We start from the raw sequence: 27,690 nt of genomic DNA, 5'->3' as shown, positions 1-27,690 counted from the left end.
GGCTAAATTTGGTGATATGAGGTGACTCTAATAGTGAGGAGACTGCTGTTTGCAGCAGAATGATGTAGCAGAATTCAGAACTGGTAGAATGGACTGTAATACTGTAGACGGCAGGCATGGAATCTGATTTTTGAATGCTTGCTGTGTAAAAAACAAAATCTCCCTGTACATAGAAAATTAGCTCATTGGGGAGAAACATACAAGCTGATGTGCTAGGTTTAAACTTGCAGGGGGGGGTTATTGTTTTTAATGCATGAGGCTGTTAAAAAAGTGATTCTAACCTAGTTTGAGGGACTGACTAGATGTGGCAGATATAGAGTGTGCATTGATTGGAGCCAACTCCTAGAGGCTGAGGTCCCTTTGCCCCCCAAATAACATATTTGAGGGGGCTGGTGCCCCCAAAAGTTGTTTCTGCCATCTTGCTTATAGTCCTGCTTTATCTTTCTGATATCTCATTGTGATTTTGTCCCTTTTAGGACTTGACATGAAACTTCTTTCTGTCTATCATCCCGTTCTCCTTCATCCTACTAGGATCCCAGATCTGCATGTTACTGAAGTTGGAGACAACGGTACGTCTCTAAGGAGTCACTGGGGCCAACATTGGGGATTAGTGTTTTAGCTCTTTGATTGGCAATAAACTGTACTGAAGACAGAGAGCCAGTGTGGTGTAGTGGTTAAGAGCGGTAGTCTCGTAATCTGGGGAACCGGGTTCGCGTCTCTGCTCCTCCACATGCAGCTGCTGGGTGACCTTGGGCCAGTCACACTTCTCTGAAGTCTCTCAGCCCCACTCACCTCACAGAGTGTTTGTTGTGGGGGAGGAAGGGAAAGGAGAATGTTAGCCGCTTTGAGACTCCTTCGGGTAGTGATAAAGTGGGATATCAAATCCAAACTCTTCTTCTTCTTTTGAATGTACTGTACTACACTGATAAACAGTGTATGCATTGCCAATGTGAATATAGGCAAGCGATAATTCTCAACTCGTGGGCTTCACTGAATAAGGTATTGCCTTCATACGTTGAAGGATAGACCTATTGTCCCATAGCAATCATGGAACTAGTTGTGGCTAGCTTTAAAACAATATGGATTTCAATAGGACTCTGCCCTTATTGACTTTGGCTAGACTGGGGCCATTGTGTCTGGATGGATGGATGCACACATCTTAGAGATACCATTTTCTCACCTATTATTTGCATACATATTTAGCAGGCAATGTTTCACCTGTTATTTTGATGTTATCTACATGGTTTATAAGGCAGGAGATAATACAAACCCAAGATTCACTAGGATGAGGGAGTTAGGATCCTGTTTAGTCAGCTGGTTCTTAGTGCAACCAGGCTATGCTGGTGTGAGCCCCAGATCCTGGATCAGCTGGAGATCCCCTGGAATAAATCTCTCACCATGGATCAGCTAGCTCAGGTGAGACTGGTAGATCCTACTCTGGCAGAAACTATAAAAAAATAGGTGTTATTGGGTAGTTGTGGGAGGATTAATGGTGGATCCTAACTCCACTGAGTTCTGTCACATGACCTGGCAATCCAGCAAAATCTATGCCAGCAAAAAGGGTGTTGCAAACAAAACTTTATTTTAAAGGCTTGTTTCCACTCTGCCCGGCTTAGGCTAGCTCAGCCAGCAGTAGAGCTGCTCCTGAACAGAGTTTGAAATAGGGTTAATTTTCACTTGCCTAGCTTTAGCTGATGTACATTCCACTGGCTTAGTAAATTCCTCCAACTCTGTCTGGCTTCAACCCTATACATGCTCGCCTGGGGGCAAGCCCCACTTAACCCATTTGGATTTACTAGTCAGTAGACACGTGGGTGGCGCTGTGGGTTAAACCACAGAGCCTAGGACTTGCCGATCAGAAGGTTGGCGGTTCGAATCCCCACGACGGGGTCAGCTCCCGTTGTTTGGTCCCTGCTCCTGCCAACCTAGCAGTTCAAAAGCACCTCAAAGTGCAAGTAGATAAATAGGTAAGGAAGGTAAACGGCTTTTCCGTGCACTGCTCTGGTTCATCAGAAGCGGCTTAGTCATGCTGCCCACATGACCCGGAAGCTGTACGCCGGCTCCCTCGGCCAATATAGCGAGATGAGCGCCGCAACCCCAGAGTCAGTCATGACTGGACCTGATGGTCAGGGGTCCCTATACCTTTACCTTTAGACATGCACTGGATTGCATATACAGTGGTACCTCGGGTTACAGACGCTTCAGGTTACAGATGCTTCAGGTTACAGACTCCGCTAACCCAGAAATAGTACCTCGGGTTAAGAACTTTGCTTCAGGATGAGAACAGAAATCGTGCTCTGGTGGCGCAGTGGCAGCATTAGCTAAAGTGGTGCTTTAGGTTAAGAACAGTTTCAGATTAAGAATGGACCTCCAGAACAAATTAAGTTCTTAACCTGAGGTACCACTGTATCAGTTATTTGCTGCCCCTTATAATGACAAACACCAACTCTGCCTGCGGACTGTGTGGCTGTTTAAAAATGCCCATTTGTGCTCCCCATCCCCCTTGTGAAAATTGCTTGGTTCCAGGGATCTTGATCGGTGCAGCAGTCCATCTTGCCCAACTGAGGGACTTCCTATTAACCATCACCCCAGAACTCCCAATGGAAAAGTCAAAGATTTATGGTGTGCTGCTGAAGCAACTGAGGACCCTTGCTGGAGAACAAATTAGGAATTTGGCGGTAGGTTTCCCACCTTGCTTCCTTTGACCAGGTACAGATAATAATAATAATAATAATAATAATAATAATAATAATAATAATAATTTTTTTATACCCCACCCATCTGGCTTTGTCCCCCCAGCCGCTCTGGGCAGCTTCCAACCAAACACTAAAATACAATAACCTATTAAACATTAAAAGCTTCCCTAAACAGGGCTGCCTTTAGATGTCTTCTAAAAGTTTGGTAGTTATTTTTCTCTTTGACATCTGATGGGAGGGCGTTCCACCGGGCGGGTGCCACTACCGAGAAGGCCCTCTGCCTGGTTCCCTGTAAGGTTCCCTGTAAGATTACTTCCAGCCATGGCTTCACAGTTCTGCCCTCCATTCTCTCATAAATATTTGCACCCTATCCAATGCTCTGTCTGTGCTGCTAAGCTATGGGCTTGGGCTTCCTTCCCCGTTGCTCCAGAACTATCAGGTGGATCACTAAGGGTGAACATTTGGCAATAAAGGGACAATTATGGGGTGGTGAAGGATGGATACACTTGTCTGTGTGAAGGACCCCACTCTGTCCCTACCATTGCCTGGGTCATTTTTGCTTTTACTCAGCCTTTGGATGATAGACAACTGGCTGTGTGGTGCCCACTACTAAACACACAAGATGTTGTCTTAGTGATTCACAAACCCACCTGCCAGTCCAAATCAAAAAGTCCCAACATTAAGGAAATCCAAAGGGAAAATATGAAGAACAGAGGTTCTGACGAACGGATTATTAAAAACGTGTGAGGCAAACAGTGGAAGTCTTTTTTTAAAAAAACACTTTATTTAAGGTAGATAAGGACAAGAGGAAATTATACAATTGAATATAAATTGGGAAATGGCTATGTATAGTGAACACTTATCTACTTTTAAAATTTTTCACCTATGCTTTTTTTCTTTTACTTCTTTATTTTTTCTTTGTTCTTTTTTCCTTTTTTCTGATATCTTATCTTTCATTTCACTCCTTTATTGTGAATAGCATTTTATAGAGGTATAAATAACTGTAAATATGAAAAGAGACAAAGTATTCTCTAATTTTTTTCCTTGGTTATGTGTTTTCTTTTTCTTTTGCATTTTCTTTTGTTGTAAATGTGTATGTTTTCTAATTTGTACTTAATAAAATTTTAAAAAATTTAAAAACAAAAAAAAGTCCCAACTCTCTTACTGACAAGTCAGTGGAAAGATTTGCAAGTCTCTTTTTTTTAAGGGGCAAAGGGAAGCACTGAAGTGCCTCATTAATACCAAGGCACACAGAGCGGTCAACTCCCATAAGAGTTATATATCCCATTGATGTTGTCTCTACATCATTTTCCTCTGCTGTTAATCTCAGTTTTCCAAAGCCGGTTTTCATTTTAAAAAATAAGAAAACAAGACATGCATAGTTTGTCCCCCCCACACACACACACTCTCCTGTTTAAATAAATAATGATTTTTAAAACTTTGCTGGCTTAAGATCCAGGGCTTGAATCCAGCTGAGGCTGCATACACAATATACCGTATTTTTCGCTCCATAGGACGCACCGGACCATAGGAGGGGGAAAACAGGAGAGAAAAAAAATCTCCCCCTCTCTGCTCAGCGCCCCTTCAGCGAAGTGGCAGGAGAAACTGAGCCCCTTCCATTTCTCCTCCCGCTTCGCTGAAGGGGCGCTGCGCAGAGAGGGAAAACTGTGCAGCGCCTCTCCAGTGAAGCGAAGCCTGGAGAGCAAGAGGGATCGGTGCGCACTGACCCCTCTCGCTCTCCAGGCTTCAGGCAGAACTCCTGCTGCGCTCGGAAGGCTTGCGGATAGCTGCCTGAAACCCTTGGAGCTCAGCCTTTGAAGGCACCCCGCTGCCCTGCAGAGGCTTTGTGCAGCCATCCCCAAGCTAGAACAGGGAGACGGAGCGCTGCGCAGCGCTCCGTCTGCCTGTTCTGGCTTTGGGCTTAGCTGTGCAGCCTGCATTCACTCTATAGGATGCACACACATTTCCCCTTAATTTTTGGAGGGGAAAAAGTGCATCCTATAGAGCGAAAAATACGATACCTCTAAAACACATACTAAGCATATTTCCCTCTTCAAAGAATTCTGGGCACTGTAGTTTGTTAAGGGACACTGGGAATTGTAACTCTGTGACCAGCAAACTACAGCGCCCAGAATCCTTTGAGAGGGGAAATTGGGTTGTTGTTTTTTAACCATTTGAGGGTGTGTGTTTTTTTACAGTCAAGCAGTGTATAAATTTTAAGAAATAATAAATAAAGGATATAATGATAATATAGGTATACCCAATTTAGTAGTAGTAACAGTGATATCATTGTCCATTAGTCTTTAGGAGGACATATTGTGAGCAGAGGATCGACCTGGGATCTGAACCCCGTCCTGGCTGCTGGGAATGCGCTTCTCAATCTGGTATCAATAGGTAAAAGGCAATGTCTCCCGTTGCATACATTTCTGCACTGGGTGTTGTTGTTTAGTCATTTAGTCGTGTCCGACTCTTCGTGACCCCATGGACCAGAGCACGCCAGGAACTCCTGTCTTCCACTGCCTCCGGCAGTTTGGTCAAACTCATGTTCGTAGCTTTGAGAACACTATCTAACCATCTCATCCTCTATCGTCCCCTTCTCCTTGTGCCCTCCATCTTTCCCAACATAGGGTCTTTTCCAGGGAGTCTTCTCCTCTCATGAGGTGGCCAAAGTATTGGAGTCTCAGCTTCAGGATCTGTCCTTCCAGTGAGCACTCAGAGCTAATTTCCTTCAGAATGGATCGGTTTGATCTTCTTGCAGTCCATGGGACTCTCAAGAGTCTCCTCCAGCACCATAATTCAAAAGCTTCAATTCTTCAGCGATCAGCCTTCTTTATGGTCCAGCTCTCACTTCCATACATCACTACTGGGGAAACCATGGCTTTAACTACACGGACCTTCCTAGTCAGTTGATTTGCTCACCATTTGTATTTGTAACTGTTATTTCATTGTGTACATTTTGATCAAACTATCTGCACTGGGTAGTTTGATCAAAATGTACACAATGAAATAACAGTTACAAATACAAATGGTGAGCGAATCAACTGACTAGGAACTTCTTCTGCTCTTATAAACTGTTAATAAGAAAGCTTTAGACACTTTGATCAACAGTAACATAGCATCTAGTACAGTAAGTTTTTTCCAATGATTTATTGGTAAACATAGATCCTATATTCTTTAAGCAGGGGGCCGGTCCACTGTCTCTCAGAACTTGTGGGGGGCCAGACTATATTTTTTTTTGGGGGGGAGGAAATGAACAAATTCCTATGCCCCACAAATAACCCAGAGATGCATTTTAAATAAAAGGACACATTCTAGTCATGTAAAAACACGCTGATTCCTGGACCATCCATGGGCTGGATTTAGAAGGCGATTGGGCCGGATCCAGCCCCCGGGCCTTAGTTTACCTACCCATGTTCTAAGGACTGTGAACTATCTGTTTCTTGATTGAACTGAGAATTATTAGGAGACCCCTACCAGAGCTATAATAATATAATAATAATAATTTATTTTTTGTACCCCGCCCATCTGGCTGGGTTTCCCCAGCCACTCTGGGCGGCTTCTACAGAAACCAAAAATACTGTAAAATCACACATTAAAACTTCCCTGAACACCTAGCACCTTTAACAAACTACAGCTCCCAGGATACTTTAGGGAAGCCGTGGCTGTAAAAGCGGTACAAGAATGCTTTAAACGGATGATGTGGATGTGATTCAATTTCATAATAGTGGGGAGGGGGCAGGAATAAAATAATATCCTAATAGCAGAAGTCATTTGGAGACTGCAGAATCCTTACTTTCCTTCCCGCTGTTTTGCTCTTATGACTATGATGAGAGAGAGAGGAAACTTACTAACTGATGTTCTGTTACAATGGCAAAATGCAGGGTGGTGTATTATTACATGAAGTCTATGATATATATCATATTGCCCAAGAAGACAATATATAATAATAAACAAGTGGAAGTCCATTGTATTTATCAACGACAAATGCCAACTGACAAGTGTGCAGGTTTGATCTTGCAAAGTTCTGAGCAATACTACCTTGGCTACAAATTGGGAGCATCTGAAATGGCTAGAATTATTTATAGCTGTCAGCACCCTTCATACAAATGTTTCTGTTGGGTAAATCAGCCGTTGAAGAGGGCCAGTTCTGCCTCAGAGCTTGAATAGATGCAGGGGTAATTTTCTCTTGCATGGGACAGATAAAATCAGTATCTGTTAAGAGCTCATTCTCTAAAGACTATTATTTCCTCTATCAGATGGATCACGACAGATTCCCTTGAATGATGAATTCCTTGCGGGCTTGCCACAGGCAGACCTTTCACCAAGAGAGGTCATAGTCTCTGTTTTTATCCCTTTCTCCAAGGAAGTAAGTTGTGTGTGTGTTTGTTTGTTTGTTTGTTTGTTTGTTTGTTTGTGTCTGTATGTTTTCCTCCCCACCCCTCCCAACACAAGATGCTTTCTGCACCGTGGAACACTTACGTTGGGCAAGACAATATTTGTATCAAAATCTCAACATAAATTAGTCCATGCAGGTCCATAAATGACAGGTCAACACATTGCTGGAGAGAGAGGCAACATATTTCCAAATATTCATCTACCAGTAAAAAATCACATGTAAATTACCTAGGGATAGGTGAAAGACACATTGCTCCCTGTTGCTCATTTATTTGTTTATTATATTTATCACCTGGTTTTCAGTTAGAAAATTGACACCTCAAATAGCCTACACCCTATAACAATTAAAATCCTACACAAATTTCGCAGACAGGACAAAATAGTCATACTTCACTAAATCAATATGCCAATACATAAAAAGCATGCATTGAAAATAGTCAATAAAGCTGCATTTAATAAAATAGGTGGTCTTCTCCAAATATATCCAGGGGTTTGGGGACAGAGAGACCAACATTTTATTTAAAAATTGTAACTCTTGAGTCCCTTTCGCTCTCACTTGGATTCAACCTTCCGACTCTACAATTCTATGATTCCGTGATTCTATATTAGCTCTGGAAAGTTCAGATCAGTTTATTTCTTACTAGAATTTGCATATAACAAATTCCTCTAGCATGTCTCGATGTGCACACTCATTAACTTTTGTCCCACTGGGCACATAGGTATTGCAGGTTTCTGAAGAACTACAAAAATATGCTATACCTGTGAGCAGTGTTGATTGCATATGTGCCATGGGTAGTAATATTTCCTTCACTAGTAAGCAGCCACAGTGCCGTCACCATCTCTGTAGAGCAGCTTTCCTCAACCTGATGCCCTTGAGATGTTGGACTACAACTCTCATCCCTCACCAGGCTGGTGCTGATGGGAACTGTAGACCAAAACATCTGGAGACTGGGAAAGGCTGCTGTAGATGAATGATATCCAGATTTCTTGGATGGCTGAATGGCCCATGTGATGCCAGAGTTATCAACTCCCTTCTTTACTCCACTCCTATACAGCAAGAATAAAACAACCAAGTGAGGTTGAGTTTGATAGGAAGTATAGTTTATATCAGGCATCTCCAACTCCCAAGAGACAGTAAAAAAAAGAACACTAAAAAAACCTGGTAATGATCTACCCATTGTCATTGCCAAGAGTTGTTGATCTTTTTTTGGGAAGGGATGGTCAGAGTTGTTGAGCAATCTACCTGGAATACCCCTGCGATCTACTGGTAGATCGTAATCTACCATGCCTTTAAATACATGGATATTAACAACCAACCACATGTGCATTGGGACGCGGGTGGCGCTGTGGGTTAAACCACAGAGCCTAGGACTTGCTGATCAGAAGGTCGGCGGTTTGAATCCCTGTGACGGAGTGTGAGCTCCCGTTGCTCAGTCCCTGCTCCTGCCAACCTAGCAGTTCGAAAGCATGTCAAAGTGCAAGTAGATAAATAGGTACCACTCCGGCAGGAAGGTAAACGGCGTTTCCGTGCGCTGCTCTGGTTTGCCAGAAGCGACTTAGTCTTGCTGGCCACATGACCCGGAAGCTGTACGCCGGCTCCCTTGGCCAATAAAGCAAGATGAGCGCCGCAACCCCAGAGTCGGTCACAACTGGACCTAATGGTCAGGGGTCCCTTTACCTTTTTACATGTGCGTTGCCCTGTGTATACATGAGCTAGGATGGCAACATCTTCCCAGCGAGTTTATGATGTAGTCTATTGTTTGGCAGATATACATATGATGACTGAAGGTGGCAATCCGTCAGGGTGAAATTACACATTACATTGTTCATATGCCTTTAAAAAGCATGGCTACTTCTATTTTGAAGAAAATTAATTTTGGCACTCCAGTCTGGAATAGGTCCTTGATCTACATCAGGGCCCTGCAATGTCTCACAACAAAATTCTCCCCTGTCTGCTGTTTTACTCCTGAATATGTTTCTTGTAGTAAACTGTACGCATTTAAGGGCAAACATTTGCTTGTGAAGAGAGCGGTTTTCAGAGCAGGGCCCAGACTGGGAACACATTCCAGACTGAAGCTTTGCACATGTTATTTCCTTCCAAAATAAAAGTGGCAAGGGTAACCACACTTTTTATAAAGACCACGAATAATGTAACATGTAATTTGACCCTTACTGACTGTTTCACGGAAGGCTCTTTATGTATAATGTCACCCTACAGCTACTAGCATGATGAGGGCAGTAAAATATCCCAATTTCTCCTCCTTGCATCTGCCAGGATGAATTTGTGTCAGCATTCCGGCAGGCTGAGCGACGGAAAAATGCATTGTCTGTGACAAATTCTTCAATGAGAGTCCTTTTCCAGCCAGGCACTGGTGTCATTGAGGATATGGCTATTTTATATGGTGGCATTGGTCCTACCACAGTGAGCGCAAGAAATACCTGTCAGAAGCTCATTGGAAGGTACATTGACTGTAACATTTGACATTATATAGGAATAGCTGTTTCTTGCTTTTGGAGGAGTTTGGGGCAGAATCTAGAAGCTAGGAAAATTAAACTCTCTCTCTGTACTTAAACCTTGTCTGCAAGTAGTAATGAAAAACTTTTGTTTTTTTAAAGGTGGGCAAATGTCTTCATTTCAAAATTGGTTTATATCATGTCAGAATGCTGCTCTTAAAAACAAACAAACAAAAGCACCTCTCCAACATTTCACCAAACCACACTGGAGTGGAAGTGCAATTTCTGTGAATATGAATTTGGGATAAAATTTAAGAGCACAATTATACATATCAGTTTTCTAGGAATTTTTTTCATTCTGTGGTTCCCGGGAATTGTGGGACTAGATGTCATGTAATTCAGTTCCCTGAACTGCGGCAAGATCATTCAATCATTTTTTCATTTATTACCCAACCTTCTCCCTAGGGTTCCAGGGCAGGTTACAACATGAAAACACCATGTTAAATAAAACAAAACCTTCCACACTCTTATGTATTTGGGTTAAGATTTAGGGAAGTTTTTAATATTTAATACTGTATTGTTTTAAACACTCAATTGGGAGCTGCCTGGAGTGGCTGAGGAAACTCAGCCAGATGGGCGGGGTATAAATAAATTATTATTATTATTATTATTATTATTATTATTATTATTATGATGACACAAATCTTAACTGCATCGTTCCTTATTAGTCAAGTCATGACCTATGTACATCTTCATATCCTGCTTGTGAGTTTCTCAAGGCATCTTATCTGACTGGTCACTGTTAGAAACTGATTGTTCTGATCAACGACTTTAAGTGTTTTATCCATATGTTCCTAATGCACACTGTGGATGATGTAGGCTGGGTCACCAGCACCAATGTCCTGTTCTTCCATGTTAAAATTAGCTATGACTGGTTCATATTATGCAATCTATTTTCCCACCGTAGAAAGGACCTATTTTGAATAATATTCTTTATCAGTTCCTGAGAAACCTGAAATGAAATCCCATCTGTTGAGTTTTCTCGTGGCAAAGTGTACTTCGTTGTCAAAGTCACTTTAATAAACACATTTGGAAACCTTTTTCTCCTCACCCCTTCAAAACTCTGCATATACATATCTATCGTTTGCTAAAGTAAACTTATTTGGTTGTATTATTTCTCCCCCCAGCAACTGGGATGAAGAGATGCTGAATGAAGCTTGCAGGCTAATTCTTGAAGAAATTATCCTCTCTCCTTCAGCCCCGGGTGCAAAAGTGGAATACAGACGAACCCTGCTTGTCAGCTTCTTCTTCAGATTTTATCTGCAAGTGCTACAAGGTTTAAAGAACATGGTAAATAACACCCCAAAGAACAAAGCAGGCCAATAACTTTAAGAATCTCACAAAATGGCGCCCAAGACTTCAGGCTTCTCCAGAGCTCTTCATCAGGCTGGGTATTAAGCAAAGGGGGGGGGGAGAAAATAATAATCACCCTTCCTATTTGAGTAGAAAGCCTTATACCTTTCCACTCCAGTCTCCAGCAACTCTTCACTCAGTTCCCAAAAGCTATGTGGTATGGGAAATAGCTCTGCTGTAAATCAAGCCGATATTAAAGGCACAAGAGCAAGCCTGGCCTTATTTTTGGGGTAAGCAGTTAGTAACTGAGCTAGGTACATATTCACACGGTGCTTATGGCACACATTCCTCTGAATACAAGTGGCTTGCAACACATATAAGAGGGTGCTATTGTCTTGCCTACTTTCCATAGGCACTCAGCTGACCACTATGAGAACAGAATTCTGGACCAGATGGACCTTTCGTCTGATCCAAGAAGGCTTCTCTTGTGTTCACTATAGGTGGATAAGAAATAAACTATCCCTCCTCTTAAAAACAATGTTCCTCCTACTTTCCTGCCTCTACCAAAGATCATTGTTTCCATTAACAATTTTTACACACCGTTTGTCTTACGTACAGCAGGCTTTTCTTCCTATGTAACAGATGCCATGCTGTTTTCATTCAGCCAGTGCTTCATGTTGGCTCGAATACAACTTTTTACAAAAAATTATAAAGTTTGTTAAAATGTTATAAGTGGAGATTTTGCTACATGACTGGAAACCTCCCCCCACCCCCACATGTGGAGAAAAGGACACACCAGAAGTAGTTGTGCAAGTCATATCTTAATTTCAGCACCCTGGTAGTAGGTACATATTTGGGCAATGAATTACCATTATATGGTTGCTTGCCCCTGAATAATTTCTGGGAAAAATTGATGTAATATATAATTAATTTGTCTTCCCACAGAATCCATCTAAGTATCCTGACTTGCCAAAGAAATACGCCAGTGCTTTAGGCGAGTTCCGTGAGAAACCACCTCAGGGTATGCAAATATACCAGGTCAGTGAGATTGTTTTCATTGCTTTTCATCATCTAACATTAACATTCATGCCAATGCTATCATGTTAACCCACCCTTCTCTAAGTATAATGGGTTGTATTCAACTGAGATCTACCCAGAGTAGGCCCACTGAAATTAATGCTTCTAAGTTACTCATATCCATTAAGTTCAATGGGCCTAGTCTTAGTACTTAGCATGGCTTACCACCCAGTGAAGGGACACGGGTGGCGCTGTGGGACTTGCCGATCAGAAGGTTGGCGGTTCGAATCCCCGTGACGGGGTGAGCTCCCGTTGCTCAGTCCCTGCTCCTGCCAACATAGCAGTTCAAAAGCACGTCAAAGTGCAAGTAGATAAATAGGTACCACTCTGGCAGGAAGGTAAACGGTGTTTCCGTGCGCTGCTCTGGTTTGCCAGAAGCAGCTTAGTCATGCTGGCCACATGACCCGGAAGCTGTACGCCGGCTCCCTCAGCCAGTAAAGCAAGATGAGCGCCACAACCCCAGAGTCGGCCACGACTAGACCTAATGGTCAGGGGTCCCTTTACCACCCAGTGATCTGTGACTTAACTAATTGATTAAGTGGTTTACACAAATAAAAATATAAAACAAAGCAATAGAATACAAATCAGGTATAATGAAAACAATTCCTTGACTCCGACACACAGAAGAAAAATCATCATGAAATTGTTGTTCAATTCCATAAAATTCCAGCTGTGAAAAAGCAATAAACAAATCTTCAGCTCAGCCCACCTCCAAAAACTTGCCAGAAGAGATGTTTCCTAAATGAGTATAGGGAAGTGGCCAGGTGCACCCCAGTGGGGAGTTACATAGATGCAAAGCCACCATTGAAAAGGCCCTTTCCCAGGACCCTGTGCTATGTACTTCTCCCTGCACAGGAACCACTGCAGATCTCAAGGCATGGGCAAGCTGGGATGGGAGCAGTCATTCTCTCAGCTACATGAGACCCGGGTCATTCAGGGATTTAAACAGAAGTGTAAGCACCTTGAATTGGGCCTGGAACTCAGTTGCCAACCAATGTAGCTGTTGTAAAATGGGGGTTAGATGCACTCAAGCCACGGCCCCAACCAGCACCTGGCTGTCATATTTTGCTCTAATTGCAGTTTATGGACCTTTTTCAAAGGCAGCCCCACAAGAGAGTACAATACAGGGGTCTATGACCGAGAACAATACAGTGGTGCCTCTGGTTACGTACTTAATTCATTCCAGAGGTCCATTCTTAACCTGAAACTGTTCTTAACCTAACCCAGTAGTGAAAGGGACTGCAGAAATACAGACCAGGAATGTAAAAACCAGGCAGCAAAGTTTCTTAAAGAAAAAGTTTTTTTATTTGGATTTTGTCAGACAAAAAGCAAATGTGGGTGCATTTAGGAAAATGAGAAAATGCCCCCCCTCCTTAGGGGCAGCCTACTTATATACCTTCTTGCAAAGCACAGTTCAGCCCCTTGGCATCCCTTTAGCCAATGATTGACAATTTCCTATGGTCATTGATGCATATTCATTAAAGCTCAACCAATGAATAAATTGGTGTGTCCTTTCGGTTCCAAGTTGCCTATTCCACTAGGTGGCGCTACTGGCTTATAATCTACTTAACCTCTTTACTAGTTCCAGGAAGTACCCCTGAACCCCCTTCTTCCCAGAAATGTACTTGTGGTTTAGCAACTTCACACCTAAGAGTTATATCTGGAGCCTGGCGGTCAGCAAACATCCTGCTACTTGCCTTTGTCAGGGGTCGTTTCTCAGAAATGGCTTAACCTCAGGTGCAAGCTACCCTAACCACATCCTTGCAAGCTAGCTGCCTCTGCAAAAGGTGGCAAAGTGGCAAACAGGAGAAAGAGAAATAGTCTTTAGCTTTCTAAAATGGCTTTGTGCTTTTAGCTTTTAGATGGCTCTATAATATGGCTTCAGAGGTTCTTAGCCTGGCTCTCCATTGATCATCCTGACCTTCACCCCTTCAGTAGTAAATTAGTATACATACAAATAAATAAATAAATCAGATCACCAAAAAACCAGGATCTCAGCAACAAAATGTCAACATGGAACCAGAATATCACTCTAAGCCCAAAGGCCCAGTGAAACAATCCTTTTAAGGAGAGTCAGAAAACCTGCAGTATGGAAGCCCATGTGAATCTCTTGCAGGGAGAGTTCCACAATCTAGACACTACTGCTAAAAAGATCCTGCCTGATGTCTGTTGGTTTCTGCTTTCCTCACTGTGCAGCAAATGCTTGTCACAAGACAAGGTTTACATTCCACAGTCAGAGTTACTGTTGGGTTCCCACAGGAATGGGAGACTGGATGTGACATACACTGGTTTCCTGTTTTTCTCACTGTTCTCTCGGTTTCTTTGTGTCGAGAGTTGTTGCTTCTCTGCTCTCACAGAGGCAAGATGTACGTTTGTATGCTCTCAGCATAGCTTGTAAATAAACTTCAGCATGTAGCACATTACCTGCTTATCCTTTTGTCTGCGTGACTACGCTCTGCTTGGGCTCAAGATAAGACGAGCCTGTACCAGCTCCAGATGGGCCGGAGCTGGTCAAATCTCACAATGTCACCATTAATTGAACCACTGAAAGTGGTGGGACAGAGAGCAAGGTCTCCACTGGTTATCTTAAGAATTAGGCAGATTCATGAGGTAGAAAGTTGTCCTCCATAATACCAAGGATACTAATTGAAAATGTTTACATATACTAACAGAAAACGTATATTTGGCCAACATGATTTCATAGCTTGACTGGTCCTCCTATATAAGCCAATATGGAACTGAAGCTTTGGGTACAGATAGTAACATGGTACAAGTTCTGGGCCCAACGTTCAGCCTGTACAAATTGAAATACAACCATGTTGTCACCGTATAATTTTTGTAGGATTTTCTGAGTAATACTCAGTAAACTAATGAACCGACTGTACAGTGGTACCTTGGGTCAAGTACTTAATTCATTCTGGAGGTCCGTTCTTAACCTGAAACTGTTCTTAACCTGAAGCACCACGTTAGCTAATGGGGCCTCCTGCTGCCACTGTGCCACCGGAGCACAATTTCTGTTCTCATCCTGAAGCAAAGTTCTTAACCTGAAACACTATTTCTGGGTTAGTGGAGTGTGTAACCTGAAGCGTATGTAACTTGAAGCGTATGTAACCCGAGCTACCACTGTATAGTAAATGTCTCTACCATATGACAGGATGTAGACCCTCATCAGCCTCCTCAGGACCCAGTGGGGCGTCCCATCATGCACCAGTCCGGTATTAAACATACCACTGGTGAAGCAGACTATGTCGACGACATGCCTCCAGAGGAAGGGCAGCTCTACATGGCTGTGGTCACCAGCACATGCGCCCACGCAAAGATTCTGTAAGTAACAAGAAGGAATGTGCGTGAGGAAAGTGTGGCAGCAGAACATGGGAAGGAGGACATATCGTAACAGATGCTGGCCATGCTTTGAATCTTGGTTTGGTTTACTTCAGGAGTGGGCTGGAATGCAAGTGTGCTTGCAAACGTAGGGGAAAAGAGGAGGGCTTGACATACAGCTCTTTTAAACAAGAGTGGAGTGCTCTGGAAGAGCTAATTCAGTGCATCCAACACACAAGGCTGATATCCACACCCAGTTCTACCATTAGGGACAGTGAGGCAGCTGCCTGAAGCAGCCGATTTGGAGTGTCATGGAAGGGTGGCAAATGGTTTGCTAGTTAATTTATTACAGCGGTACCTTGAGTTAAGTACTTAATTTGTTCCGGAGGTCCGTTCTTAACCTGAAACTGTTCTTAACCTGAAGCACCACTTTAGCTAATGGGGCCTCCTGCTGCTGCCGCGCTGCCGGAGCACAATTTCTGTTCTCATCCTGAAGCAAAGCTCTTAACCCACGGTACTATGTCTGGGTTAGCAGAATCTGTAACCTGAAGCATATGTAACCTGAAGCGTATGTAACCCGAGGTACCACTGTATTGTTGTGTTTAAACTCTCAGGGACAGGGTGCGGGGGGGGGGGAGGCGTGCTTGTGATCTTTTCTGCCTCAAATTACTTGACCAGATGGGCACTCTTCAACTTGATTTGAGAGTGTGGGACAGCACCATTTATTGTCCTGCAAAATGTCTAGGGTAGGGTTACCAGACGTCCCCAGTTCCCTGGAACAGTCCCTGGATTTGCAAATCTATCCCCGGACAAATTCCGTCCCCGGAATGTCCCCAGATTTGCAAATCTGTCCCCGGGAAACATGGCAGCGGCAGCCTCAGCTGCCCGGAGCCAGCCTGGTAGTGCAGTTGGCTCTGGCTGGCTTCAGGAGCTGCTTGCTGCTTGCTGCCATGGCGCCAGTGGCGTAGCGTGGGGGTGCAGGGGGGCCCGGCAGCACCGGGCGCAACATCTGGGGGTTAGGGTTAGGGGGCGCAAATCCACGGGTTAGGGGGCGCAAATTACTTGCCTTGCCCCGGGCGCTGACAACCCACGCTACGCCACTGCATGGCGCCCACCAATTTTCCTCACCAGAAGTCCCCATATGATGTGTTGCGCACAAAACACATCACATGGGGACTTATGGGAGGCAAACTGGCGGATGCCCTGGCAGCGAGCAGCTCCTGAAGCCAGCCAGAGCCAACTGCGCTACCAGGCTGCCTCCAGGCTGTTGACTACCGCTGCCATTGCCACTGCTGAAGGGTAACTGGGGACGTCCGGCGGTACAGATCTCCTGCCCCCATTGTTTTGACTGATCAGGGGAGGCTAGGTAGTTGCGGGCGCGCGGCCGTTGCCCACTTTTTAAAAAACTCTGCAGATTTATGTTTCACAGGGTGCAACAAAAGGGCTTTTTACCTTTATACAATATGCATGTGTGCTTAGGCCCAGGATCTTTTGCCTCACCATCCCCACTACTGACTCCCTGTTGCTACTCAGCTTCAAAAAAAAGAAAGAGAAAAGAAGGGTTTCTGGATTCATTGAAAAAAATCTGGTAACCACAGGTGGACCCTGACCTGCACATATCAGCTGCCTGCCTGTATTGCAGTTAGGGGTGATTTCACACATATACAGGTACCAGTTAAGATAGTACAAAGAGGTTTTTAAGACTAAATACATTGGGTTGTTTCACTATCTGTTTCCAGCTGCAGAAATACTAGCTGTGCACAACTTAGACACGTAGGGAAAAAGTGCATGTTTACTTTAGCCCCTGAATGTTTATTTCTTAAAACATTTATTTATTTATTTATTTAATTCATCTTGCCATCATGTTTGATCACCGCGACCCATTGGAACAAAAGTGTTCTATTTATCTCTCCTTTCCAGATCCATTGATGTGTCAGAGGCCTTGGAAGAACCTGGGGTGGTTGCCGTGGTAACAGCAGCTGATATTCCAGGGCATAACGGGGATGGAAAAGAGGAAATTTTTGCTAGCGAAGAGGTATTTTTCTGAGCTTTTTGCCTTCCTATCCAACATCTACTCAGAGATAAGCAGGCCCAGAATTGTACCCTAAAAATATCAAAGGCAGACATTTACAATTCCTTGGGCATGACGAGACCACTAGAACCGAGTTGCTTTGGAGGAAAACACTAACAAACTTTCAGAGGAAGGAAAGTAATTGCTAGCTGTAGCATCTTTCATCACCATAGCTCCTGGACAGGGAAAGTCAAATAGTGAAAATCTCAGTTCTAGGCAAGACTCCCCACAGTGTCTGTGTCTGAATCATTGTTTGAAGGATCCATGAATGCAGGATTAAAACATAAATGTATTTTAAAGGCTTGTGTTCAACATAGCACTGAGGCTGAAACTCTGCAAACGCGAAGGTTTTCCTTGCGCAGCAGAAACTCTTCTCCCTCTGCACCCCCCTAAATCCGTCTGGGGACTCCCCCAACCCTCCAGAGCAAATTTGGGCATGGTATGGGGCACACATTGGGGAAGAAGAGGTGAATTCCCATTATGCTGGGACCTTTAGCATATGCACTCTATCATGTTACGATATGGATGCAATGCGGCAGCGAGCTGCAGCTAGCTGGAAAGCAAAACAGGATGGGAATGTTGGGACTGTACCGTGGGAACCAGAGGGACAGTCTATTCACTGTGTGGAGCACAGGAATTAGCTCAGAGTGTAATATGAGCTGTACAGGAAGTACAGAAGGAGGAGTTTAATCTCTCTCGGCTGTTGGGGTTTGAGCAGAGCAGACGTGTTTTCTGTAACGCTGCAAGGATAGAAATAAAGACATGTAAATACATTTCTGTCTACCTCTTTCTCCTCCCTGGGGGGAGCAGGGAAGAGTGGTGTGTCCTTTTCACGCTGAGGAGGATCGCCGATCGCAACCTAGCCTGTATCCTGCCGGGGAATGCAGACAGGGAGGTCAACAGGGAGATCAAGCCGGGTGCCTGGAGAATGGCCAGTTTCTCCTGATAAGGCTTGAATTTCCTAACACTATAACCCTTGGAGATAAGATTCCGCAACTAGAACTCCTTAGACTAACCCTGTATGGTGGGTCAATATTATTAACCCATATATCAGATGGATGTACTGGGCTATTTAAGGCCACCTATTTGGGTATGTGGTAGAGATTACTTTTGAGTTGGGAATTTGAAATTCACTGCCTCTTAGCCACTATCCCATAAAGTTAGACACAAGCCCCAGTCTTCACCCCTTAATTGTCATGAATTTGAAAGGATTGTTTAAAAAAATCAAATGTTTATGTTGGTCCTCAGTCATTCTATATACTTTATATTTTTTGGTCTCCAATATGTATACCCTTTTTAAAAAACAACAACACCCTAGTTATTTGAAAGCAAATTACCATATTTTTTGCTCTATAAGACTCACTTTTCCCCTCCTAAAAAGTAAGGGGAAATGTGTGTGCGTCTTATAGAACGAATGCAGGCTGCGCAGCTATCCCAGAAGCCAGAACAGCAAGAGGGATTGCTGCTTTCCTCTTGCTGTTCTGGCTTCTGAGATTCAGAATATTTTTTTTCATGTTTTCCTCCTCCAAAAACTCGGTGCGTCTTGTTGTCTGGTGCGTCTTATAGAGTGAAAAATACGGTAATTTATCCACTCTTGTATGGAAGTCTTCTGCTTAAACAGATAAACTGGAAGCGCTACATGATGCATGCTAAATACTTCTTATTTACTTAAGATAAATGCCACATGTATATACTTTACCAGTGGCTTTCATTGGCAAACCTCGGACATATCCACTTGTCAGCTGGTCATTGCAGAGAATTCTGAGGAGTCTTCTAGGGTGGGCACTCAGTTCAGTTGAGGTCAGAGATTACTCATGGCATGAGACATGCAAATTAGAATATTCCCACCCTTCCTCTGTGCCTGTACATTGAAGAGGAAGGTTGGTAGTGGTAAGCAAGCAATTCACCTTCTGTTACTAATATCCTCACTGTGCTTGAAAAACTTCCAGAGAACCCGAGGATAGTCTCTGGAACATGGTTTGAAACCCAAAGCCTTAGCAGGAGATCTATCGAAGTACATTAAACAACCACGTTGTTGTTGTTCTGTATAGTGAAGCCATTCCATTTCTGTTGGTCGGGTGTCATGCAGGTACTATATATCGGCCACATTATCTGCGGTGTGGTTGCAGAATCCTACGAGTGCGCAAAGCGAGCCAGAAGAAAAGTGAAGATAGAGTACCAAGAACTGGAACTGATCTTGACCATTGAGGTAAGAAATCAGCCTCTCATTTGTGAAGCTTCAAGATGTACTTTGCTTGCACTCTATCTTAACTATTGGAATAGATAAGAACAGTGCTTTTTTCTGGGGGGACGCATACCCCTAAACATTTTGTGAATCTTTGTACTTTTGTCCATTTACTGTATTCATTTCCCCCGGATTTGAACTAGAAAATTGTAATTTTACAGAGTCAAAATGAGAGTACCCATAAACATTTTTTAAGGAAAAAGGCACTGGATAAGAACATTAGAAAAGCCAAGGCAATGTTCCAGCTAGTCTAGCATCCTGTTTCCTCCTGCCAGATACAATGGTACCTTGGGTTAAGTACATAATTCGTTCCGGAGGTCCGTTCTTAACCTGAAACTGTTCTTAACCTGAAGCACCACTTTAGCTAATGGGGCCTCCTGCTGCTGCTGTGCCACCGGAGCACAATTTCTGTTCTCATCCTGAAGCAAAGTTCTTAACCCGAGGTACTATTTCTGGGTTAGCGGAGTCTGTAACCTGAAGGGTATGTAATCTGAGGTACCACTATGAAGCCCAAAGTCAGGAATAAAAAAAGCAGCCCTCCATGGCTGATGGCTTCATAATATTCAAAGTCCTCTCAAAGGGCAAGCCAAAGGCATCTTGTAAGGTAAAGGTAAAGGGACCCCTGACCATTAGGTCCAGTCGTGACCGACTCTGGGATTGTGGCGCTCATCTCGCTTTATTGGCTGAGGGAGCCAGTGTACAGCTTCTGGGTCATGTGGCCAGCATGACTAAGCCGCTTCTGGCGAACCAGAGCAGCACACGGAAACACCATTTACCTTCCCGCCAGAGTGGTACCTATTTATCTACTTGCACTTTGATGTGCTTTTGAACTGCTAGGTTGGCAGGAGAGGGACCGAGCAATGGGAGCTCACCCCGTCGCGGGGATTTGAACCGCCGACCTTCTGATCGGCAAGTCCTAGGCTCTGTGGTTTAACCCACAGCGCCACCCGCGTCCCTTGAGGCATCTTGTACCTGAGGCAAATAAATAGTATGGCAAACACACACCTGCATAGGATCTGCATGACCTTTCAGTCTTAAGGATGCTATTAGAACATGCAATACCCTGGTTTGACAGCCTATAGGTTAACACTGATAGCATTCAGATGACCATATCTTAATAAGCTGTGTCGCATTTTGGCTACACCCCTCCCCATCAACCACCCCAAACTCATGCCTTTGTGCAAGCGAACAAACAAGCCAGGAAAGATTTCACCAACTACAGGTCTCCATTTTGTCTGAACCAAGAAACTATGGCATCGGAACAAGTCAGGACATTAAGCCAAACTGTTGTATTGCAGCTTGTCCAGATGAGCTTGAATCATCCAAATATGGCCACTGTATTTGATGGTTCTCAATTTCAAATTAAAAGAGCTTATCGGCTTATTAGGTTGTTCTGCCATCTCTTGAATCAGACATGTGTCTTTGAGAAAGAGGCTATGTCCATAAGTATACAGTAGTCTCCTTTCAGTAATATCAGGATGACAGAGTACATACAAATGTACTTAGAGCCAGTGTGGTGTAGTGGTTAAGAGCGGTGGACTCGTAATCTGGTGAACCGGGTTCGATTCCCCGCTCCTCCACATGCAGCTGCTGGGTGACCTTGGGCCAGTCACACTTCTTTGAAGTCTCTCAGCCCCACTCACCTCACAGAGTGTTTGTTGTGGGGGAGGAAGGGAAAGGAGATTGTTAGCTGCTTTGAGACTCCTTCGGGTAGTGATAAAGCGGGATATCAAATCCAAACTCCTCCTCCTCTTAGCATTTGTCGCGTACCTCAGACCATTTAGTGCACTTTACATACAGCAGGCGAGGGGAGCCTGTAGCCCTACAGATGTTGTTGGACTACAACTCCCATCATCTGTAACCATTGGCCATATTGGCTGTTGGGAGTTGGAGCCTAGTGATATCTGAAGGGTCACAGTTCCCCACCCGTGGCATATAGTATCTCAGCAACCTTTAAAACAACCTATAAGATGTCAGTATCATTATCCACATGTGATAGATTGTGGGGTAAGGTGGTTGAGCGATATTGGTTCACTTGAAGACGCCTAGTAAATTCATGGCTAAGGCTCAAAGCTCAACACTCTGATTACTGTGCTACACCTCCAGCTGCTTTCTGGATGAAATATGTTCCCCATTCTCACAGGTACTACTCATGTAATAATACTCACTGGGGAGCCGCAAAAGTAGATACAACTTTCAAAGAACAATACGAGAATGGGGCTTGAACAGATGGACAAAGAACACCAAATGCCTTCACAATAACACGAAAAAGGGTGGATTTTGGGATGCATGAGACAGACCAAGGGTCTTTTTTAATGTATTTGTTTATTATTTGCTTATTTCTGGATAGTTCTTTCCCATGCAGCACTTTGGACACAGATCTTTCAACAACAGGGATTTGATGAACAGGAAAAGAACCTATTGTTTAGTTTCTGACCAGGCATGAGCCAACTCCTTAGCTAGAGTAAAATCAGTGCAACTATACTGGGAAAGAATATCAGTGCATCTGAAAGAACTGTAAGATGGTAGTGATGAGGACGACATAGTGCTTTGTGTTCTGGGATTTGAATGCTGTGTTTCCTCCTGTTTTTCAGGAAGCAGTTAACCACAAGTCATTCTTGACAGAAGAAAAGAAAATAGAAAGAGGAAACATTACAGAATCGTTTAAGAATGTTGAGAACATCATTGAAGGTAGGGTGCTATCAGTAATGGATGGTGTTCTCGTGACATAGCAGCAAGCAGGTTCAGTCTATCTGTTTGTTGTTGTTTAGTCGTTTAGTCATGTCCAACTCTTCGTGACCCCATGGACCAGAGCACGCCAGGACCTCCTGTCTTCCACTGCCTCCCACAGTTTGGTCAAACTCATGCTGGTAGCTTTGAGAAGACTGTCCAACCATCTTGTCCTCTGTCGTTCCCTTCTCCTTGTGCCCTCCATCTTTCCCAAAATCAGGGTCTTTTCCAGGGAGTCTTCTCTTGTCTTCTATCTGTTTAAATTTCATTTAAATTGATCACAGATTGATATGATCACCGGGTGACAACTGTGCCATGAGCACTCCTTATGCAGAAAACATAGCTGTGTGAATCAGAGATGGGGAAGACTTTCGATTCAGTTCTTCTTCTTCTTTTTATTTTATTTTATTTTATTTTATTTTATTTTATTATTTTATTAATTACCTTCTAAGGCACAATCTCAAGGCGATTTACACATAAAATAATTTAAAACGGTAAAAACACAAAAACAAGAAATACATTTAAAACAAGAGTAAAACCCTAACAAGTGGACACTTGTGGCAAAGATCCATTTATCCATGTCATGGACTGGTTGGATACAGAGGAGTGTGAGGAGATTTCACCCCTCCCATACCCAAGAATCTCCTGATCATCTCCTGATGGTCTCTGCTGACTCTCCACAGAGGAGGAGGCGTGTCCTGCCTATCTACTTATTCTGCCCAGCAACATATCTGTGTGTGTGAGAGAGAGTCAGTCAGTCAGTGTATCGAGAAAGTGAGAGTGTTAGAGTGCCTAGAGATAAGATTGCTGCTAAGAGCAGCTGCAGACTCTCAGTGTAGCATTGATTTATGCTTAGAATATTCAGCTCTGTATATAGCTTTGTATCATAGTTGTAGTTATAGAATAAGAGGAAGATATTCTACAGAGCTGCTCTCCGAGTGGTTTATACTCTGCAAGACTCTGCAAAACTCTGCCGCGCAACGACTGTATTATTGAGACAGTGAATCCAGTGCTCTCAGCTCTAAGCTGTGAGTCCACAGCACTCTGACCTGTTCCTGTGAGAAGGAGGTCTCTGGCGGTGCTACCCAGCTCGCCCAGCCCAGTCGGGGTTGAGGTACATGAGTCCAGTTGGTGCACTGGCTCTAGGGCGATGCTGACAGAGTGGTGAGATGAACCAGCTGGGAAGCCACCAAGGCAGGCATCCCCAAACTCGGCCCTCCAGATGTTTTGGGACTACAATTCCCATCATCCCTGACCACTGGTCCTGTTAGCTAGGGATGATGGGAGTTGTAGTCCCAAAACATCTGGAGGGCCGAGTTTGGGGATGCCTGCACCAAGGGAAGAAGGCTCAGAGCCCAGGGAGTGATGGTGGGACAACAACGAGTGGTCAGAGGGAGAAGACTGGGAAGAGGAGGTTGGAAGCTGAAGAGTAACAGGGTTTAGTGAGTAGGAAGAGTCTGTAGCAGAGAGTCTCTGGCTTGCTGCCCCCCCCCCTCCACAGCCTGGCTCTGCTGTCCAGGTAAAACACAATACACTTAGATATCTTCACAATAGGGGTGCATGGATCAGTCTACTTTTGGACTGTGTTAATTCTGCACGTTTTCATTTTTTAAAAAACCCAGTTTTGTTCTTTTTTGCTGTAATCTGTGGTTTAAAAAACCCAACAAAGCAGCATGGAAACTTGTATTTCTGTATGCATTTTCTCACAAAATACACATTTCTAACGTATTTTTGCTCTAAATTCACATTTCTATACAGTGGTACCTCGGGTTAAGTACTTAATTCGTTCTGGAGGTCCGTACTTAACCTGAAACTGTTCTTAACCTGAAGCCCCACTTTAGCTAATGGGGCCTCCTGCTGCTGCTGTGCCGCCGGAGCACGATTTCTGTTCTCATCCTGAAGCAAAGTTCTTAACCTGAAGCAGTATTTCTGGGTTTGCAGAGTCTGTAACCTGAAGGGTATGTAACCCGAGGTACCACTGTATAGCCTAAAACACATCCACAAATTGCATCATAAAATTGGGAGGTCAAAACCCACAGGATAGCTGACCTTTGTAGGGAACCAATTCTTCAAGCACCCCAGCATTATAAACGGCTCCCTTATTGTTACGGCTAAAATCTGGGTGCGGGGTTACTCTGCCACCCAGCTCATCGGACTAAGTCCGTGGGTCCCTGCGGAAGAAAATGAGCTCAGCCGGACACAGGAGCAACTGCAGAAGGTCCAAGTTTATTGCGCAACAGGTTCAAGGCGAGATTGAACAGCGAGAAAGGGGGTGACATGAACTTTTGAAATTTCCCTCCATGTCCCAGAATACAGTGCAAAATACCTCCCAGTTACATCACGAATACATTAAGGAAAGGTTGGGTTACACAGATTACATCATGAATACATTAAGGAGAGGTTGGGTTACACTGGATTAACATATGGAGGAGGGAGGGGGGAATATGCAGAGCTGGAGATATGCGCAGATAAGCACATCCTGAGAAGACAATGGTCCATGTACACATAGTCTGTCACCTGGCATTGCCCGAGGAAAGGTTTGGCAGAGTGATTTTGACAGGATTACTTGAGAGATTATGGAGGACAGGGGAGGGGTGATGGAGTCCTAGAGAAATTGAGCAAATATATTGTAGTGAAGAAGACATGCCCCCCCCCTTCCGTAACAGTCCCCCATTCGGAGATAGATTTGCATTAAAGTTCTGTAAGAACTTGCAAATCTTTTCTCCGCACCCTAAATCTCGGTGAATGTAGGTTTTCCCTGTGAGTGGGAATACGCTCTAATGGAAAGGAGGTGGGTTGAGCAGGGCAGCAAAAGAGGGAGCAACACGGACGAATACAATGTACACGCGTGTTATATATATGCGCTAAATAATAACTTGGTATCTACCGTACCAGATGTGTGGGTTTATGCAAACCTGAAAGGGACTTGCATATCATGCTGCTTTAAGGATATTTGCACAGAAATATAATGGTGTAACAGTACACATAGCTAGACATAGGATATCACGTAAATTAATATTTTGTTGCTCAGTTACTTGTGGTATTCTAGCACCTTGGAAGAAATATTTTCTCAATAGTGATCTATGCTTTACATTTAGGCAGGAAGGTCCACTAATGACTGCAAAGTGCAGTTTGCTTCCCCCCCGCCATTTTGTGTTCTCAGGTGTCAAGGTAGCTCTTCTGTGGTCTCACACTGACATAGTGCTACAGCAACACATCCTGTCTGTTGAATCCCCTCAGGGCTTTCATTTAACCATGTCGCCTGGCATTCACCATAGCTGGCACAGGTTTGGGCATCTCTGAGGGAGATGTCTTCGCCTTGGCCTTTAGCTATGGGATTTTATTATAGGCTGTGGTTTTGCACGCATGGGGGTTGCTCACTTGCACTTAAAGGACCAAAAGGCTAATTGCAGCCTGGATACACGTGCCCAATTCAAACTGAGTCCAATTTGAATTTATCTTGCCCCATGGTTCTCAACTCTTCAAACCAATCTGTTAAAAGAAAACCATTCTTAACAAGGGCAGTTGTCCAAATAAGTCAATTTAAGTCTATAAGGAATCATTCCTGCTAAACCAAAGCATATCCACCTTCATGTTTCTTAGAAGCTTCTCCTTGGTAAAGCAAGTTTTAGCACATTTTTAAAATGGGTAGGGAAGGTTGGCATAGTGCCAGGTGGGACAACGAATTGTGGTTATCTAAACATTGGACTACACAATAGTGTGAGCTATTAGAAAGTATAAAATGCATGAGAATTCTCCACTGGTGTGTAAGGAATAAGACATTAAACATAAAAACAGTTACACACAATAAATTGCCCCCCTTTGTGGAAATCACACTGTCAGACACATTTCAACATTCTTACATAATAACACATAATACAAAACAAAATAATTAAATATCTGTTGCATATCTTGACACCATTGTGATCTTTTACGTATGTATCTTTTGAATCTTGGAGCAGAGGCTTGAGGTTCAAGTGAAAAAATGTCCTTGCAATTCAACTCCTCCCCCCTTTGTCAGCCCCCCCCCCCGTCAGTCTATATCATTTTAAAGAGATAGCTGTGGCCACTTTGAAAACTCTGGTGTTGCAGGTCTTGTGATAGCGAAGAACTGAGTTGAGGGGTTGTTGAGGGGTTGTTGCTGCCTTTCATCATTGCACATCTGTAGAAGTGATATCCTGTAAGGGGCAGGGTTTTGGGGTGACTTAAAAACAGTTAGACAAGGAAGGGGCAAAAGGCAAAAAGGATGTCCTCCAGTTTCCATGGGAAGCTGCCAATAATAACAATCTTAGTGGATTAAACATTTTATTCATTATCATTATTGGACTATTTTGATTGTTGTTAGCCGCCCTGAGCCCAGCTTCGGCTGGGGAGGGCAGGATAGAAATAAAATTTACTATTTAGTATTATTTATTATCACATTTCCATATAATTACTGTTATTATCTGCTAAGTTTGTTTGCTTTCCTTCACTTAGTTTTTGTTGTTGTTGTTCTTTTCATATTATAAAATAAAAATTACTCCACATGTATAGAAAGAGAACTGAAAAAATACAAAGGTTAAAAAAATACAAAAGAAAGCAAAAAATTAGATTACCAGTCAGATGAAAACAAACTTGACACAAGGACATCAGATTTAGAAAAGAATTATTATTAAATATATTATCAAAACCACTAGACTGAAAAGATGGGAAAACAATGGGGAAAAACTTAAAATTCACCATGTGCTATCTGATAAAAGAACTTCATGAAACTGACTTTCAACATGTGATGAACATGTCCCCAAAGTAAAACACAAACACACAAAATGAGCTATGAGGAACCAAAATAAATAAATGCTAAGACACACAATTAATAAGTAACCTGTAGTAATCTGTTTTGGCATTCTAACATCCCAAATGAAAATAAAAGTGTTTCTTGATGTGACATCAGCTGTAATGTTAATAGTGGAATACTGGGAAATGAGTTAATACCAAGAAAATGAATGGCAATTTAAAGTTGTGCAAGTACCTTGCACTAGCCAAAATGACAGAATTAAGAAATGCTCAGGCAAAAGGTAAACAAATACCATTCCACAAACAATGTTTGGTTGTGCTTCGATTAATTTCATATATATAATGGAAGAACTGATAAAACGAACTTAATAAAGGAAAACAGATTATTTGTAACCTAAAAAATAATGTCAAAGCCACAAAGAGATAGAAGGAAATCAACTAATATAGCAGGGATTCAGACTTGTTTTGCTGAACAGAAAGAAAGTGACTGTTTGGCTTTAAGGGAAGAAAGACAAAAGGAAAACAAATGCAATTACTTTTTATAGAGTATTCAAATCACTGTTTGCATCCCCTCA

At 43.2% G+C, this 27,690-nt stretch overlaps 1 protein-coding gene across 1 annotated transcript in view; it reads left to right on the top strand.

Annotated features, from left to right (window-relative positions):
• LOC309525028 (aldehyde oxidase 4-like) overlaps positions 1 to 27,690 on the top strand; it is an 83,573-nt gene that overhangs the window by 16,105 nt on the left and 39,778 nt on the right. The window contains exons 10-20 of the mRNA XM_082210367.1: positions 477 to 569; positions 2,527 to 2,678; positions 4,997 to 5,090; positions 6,953 to 7,062; positions 9,367 to 9,551; positions 10,733 to 10,895; positions 11,844 to 11,936; positions 15,130 to 15,299; positions 17,217 to 17,331; positions 19,457 to 19,576; positions 22,207 to 22,303. Coding sequence (XP_082066493.1) covers positions 477 to 569; positions 2,527 to 2,678; positions 4,997 to 5,090; positions 6,953 to 7,062; positions 9,367 to 9,551; positions 10,733 to 10,895; positions 11,844 to 11,936; positions 15,130 to 15,299; positions 17,217 to 17,331; positions 19,457 to 19,576; positions 22,207 to 22,303 — 1,392 coding nt within the window. The remainder of the gene's footprint in view (positions 1 to 476; positions 570 to 2,526; positions 2,679 to 4,996; positions 5,091 to 6,952; positions 7,063 to 9,366; positions 9,552 to 10,732; positions 10,896 to 11,843; positions 11,937 to 15,129; positions 15,300 to 17,216; positions 17,332 to 19,456; positions 19,577 to 22,206; positions 22,304 to 27,690) is intronic.

This window comes from Podarcis vaucheri (assembly GCF_965113315.1).
Source record: "Podarcis vaucheri genome assembly, chromosome: 1".
In the NCBI taxonomy this organism is placed as follows: domain Eukaryota; kingdom Metazoa; phylum Chordata; class Lepidosauria; order Squamata; family Lacertidae; genus Podarcis; species Podarcis vaucheri.
Note: the sequence above shows the minus strand (reverse complement) of the source record. Positions and strands in the feature narration are given on the sequence as shown.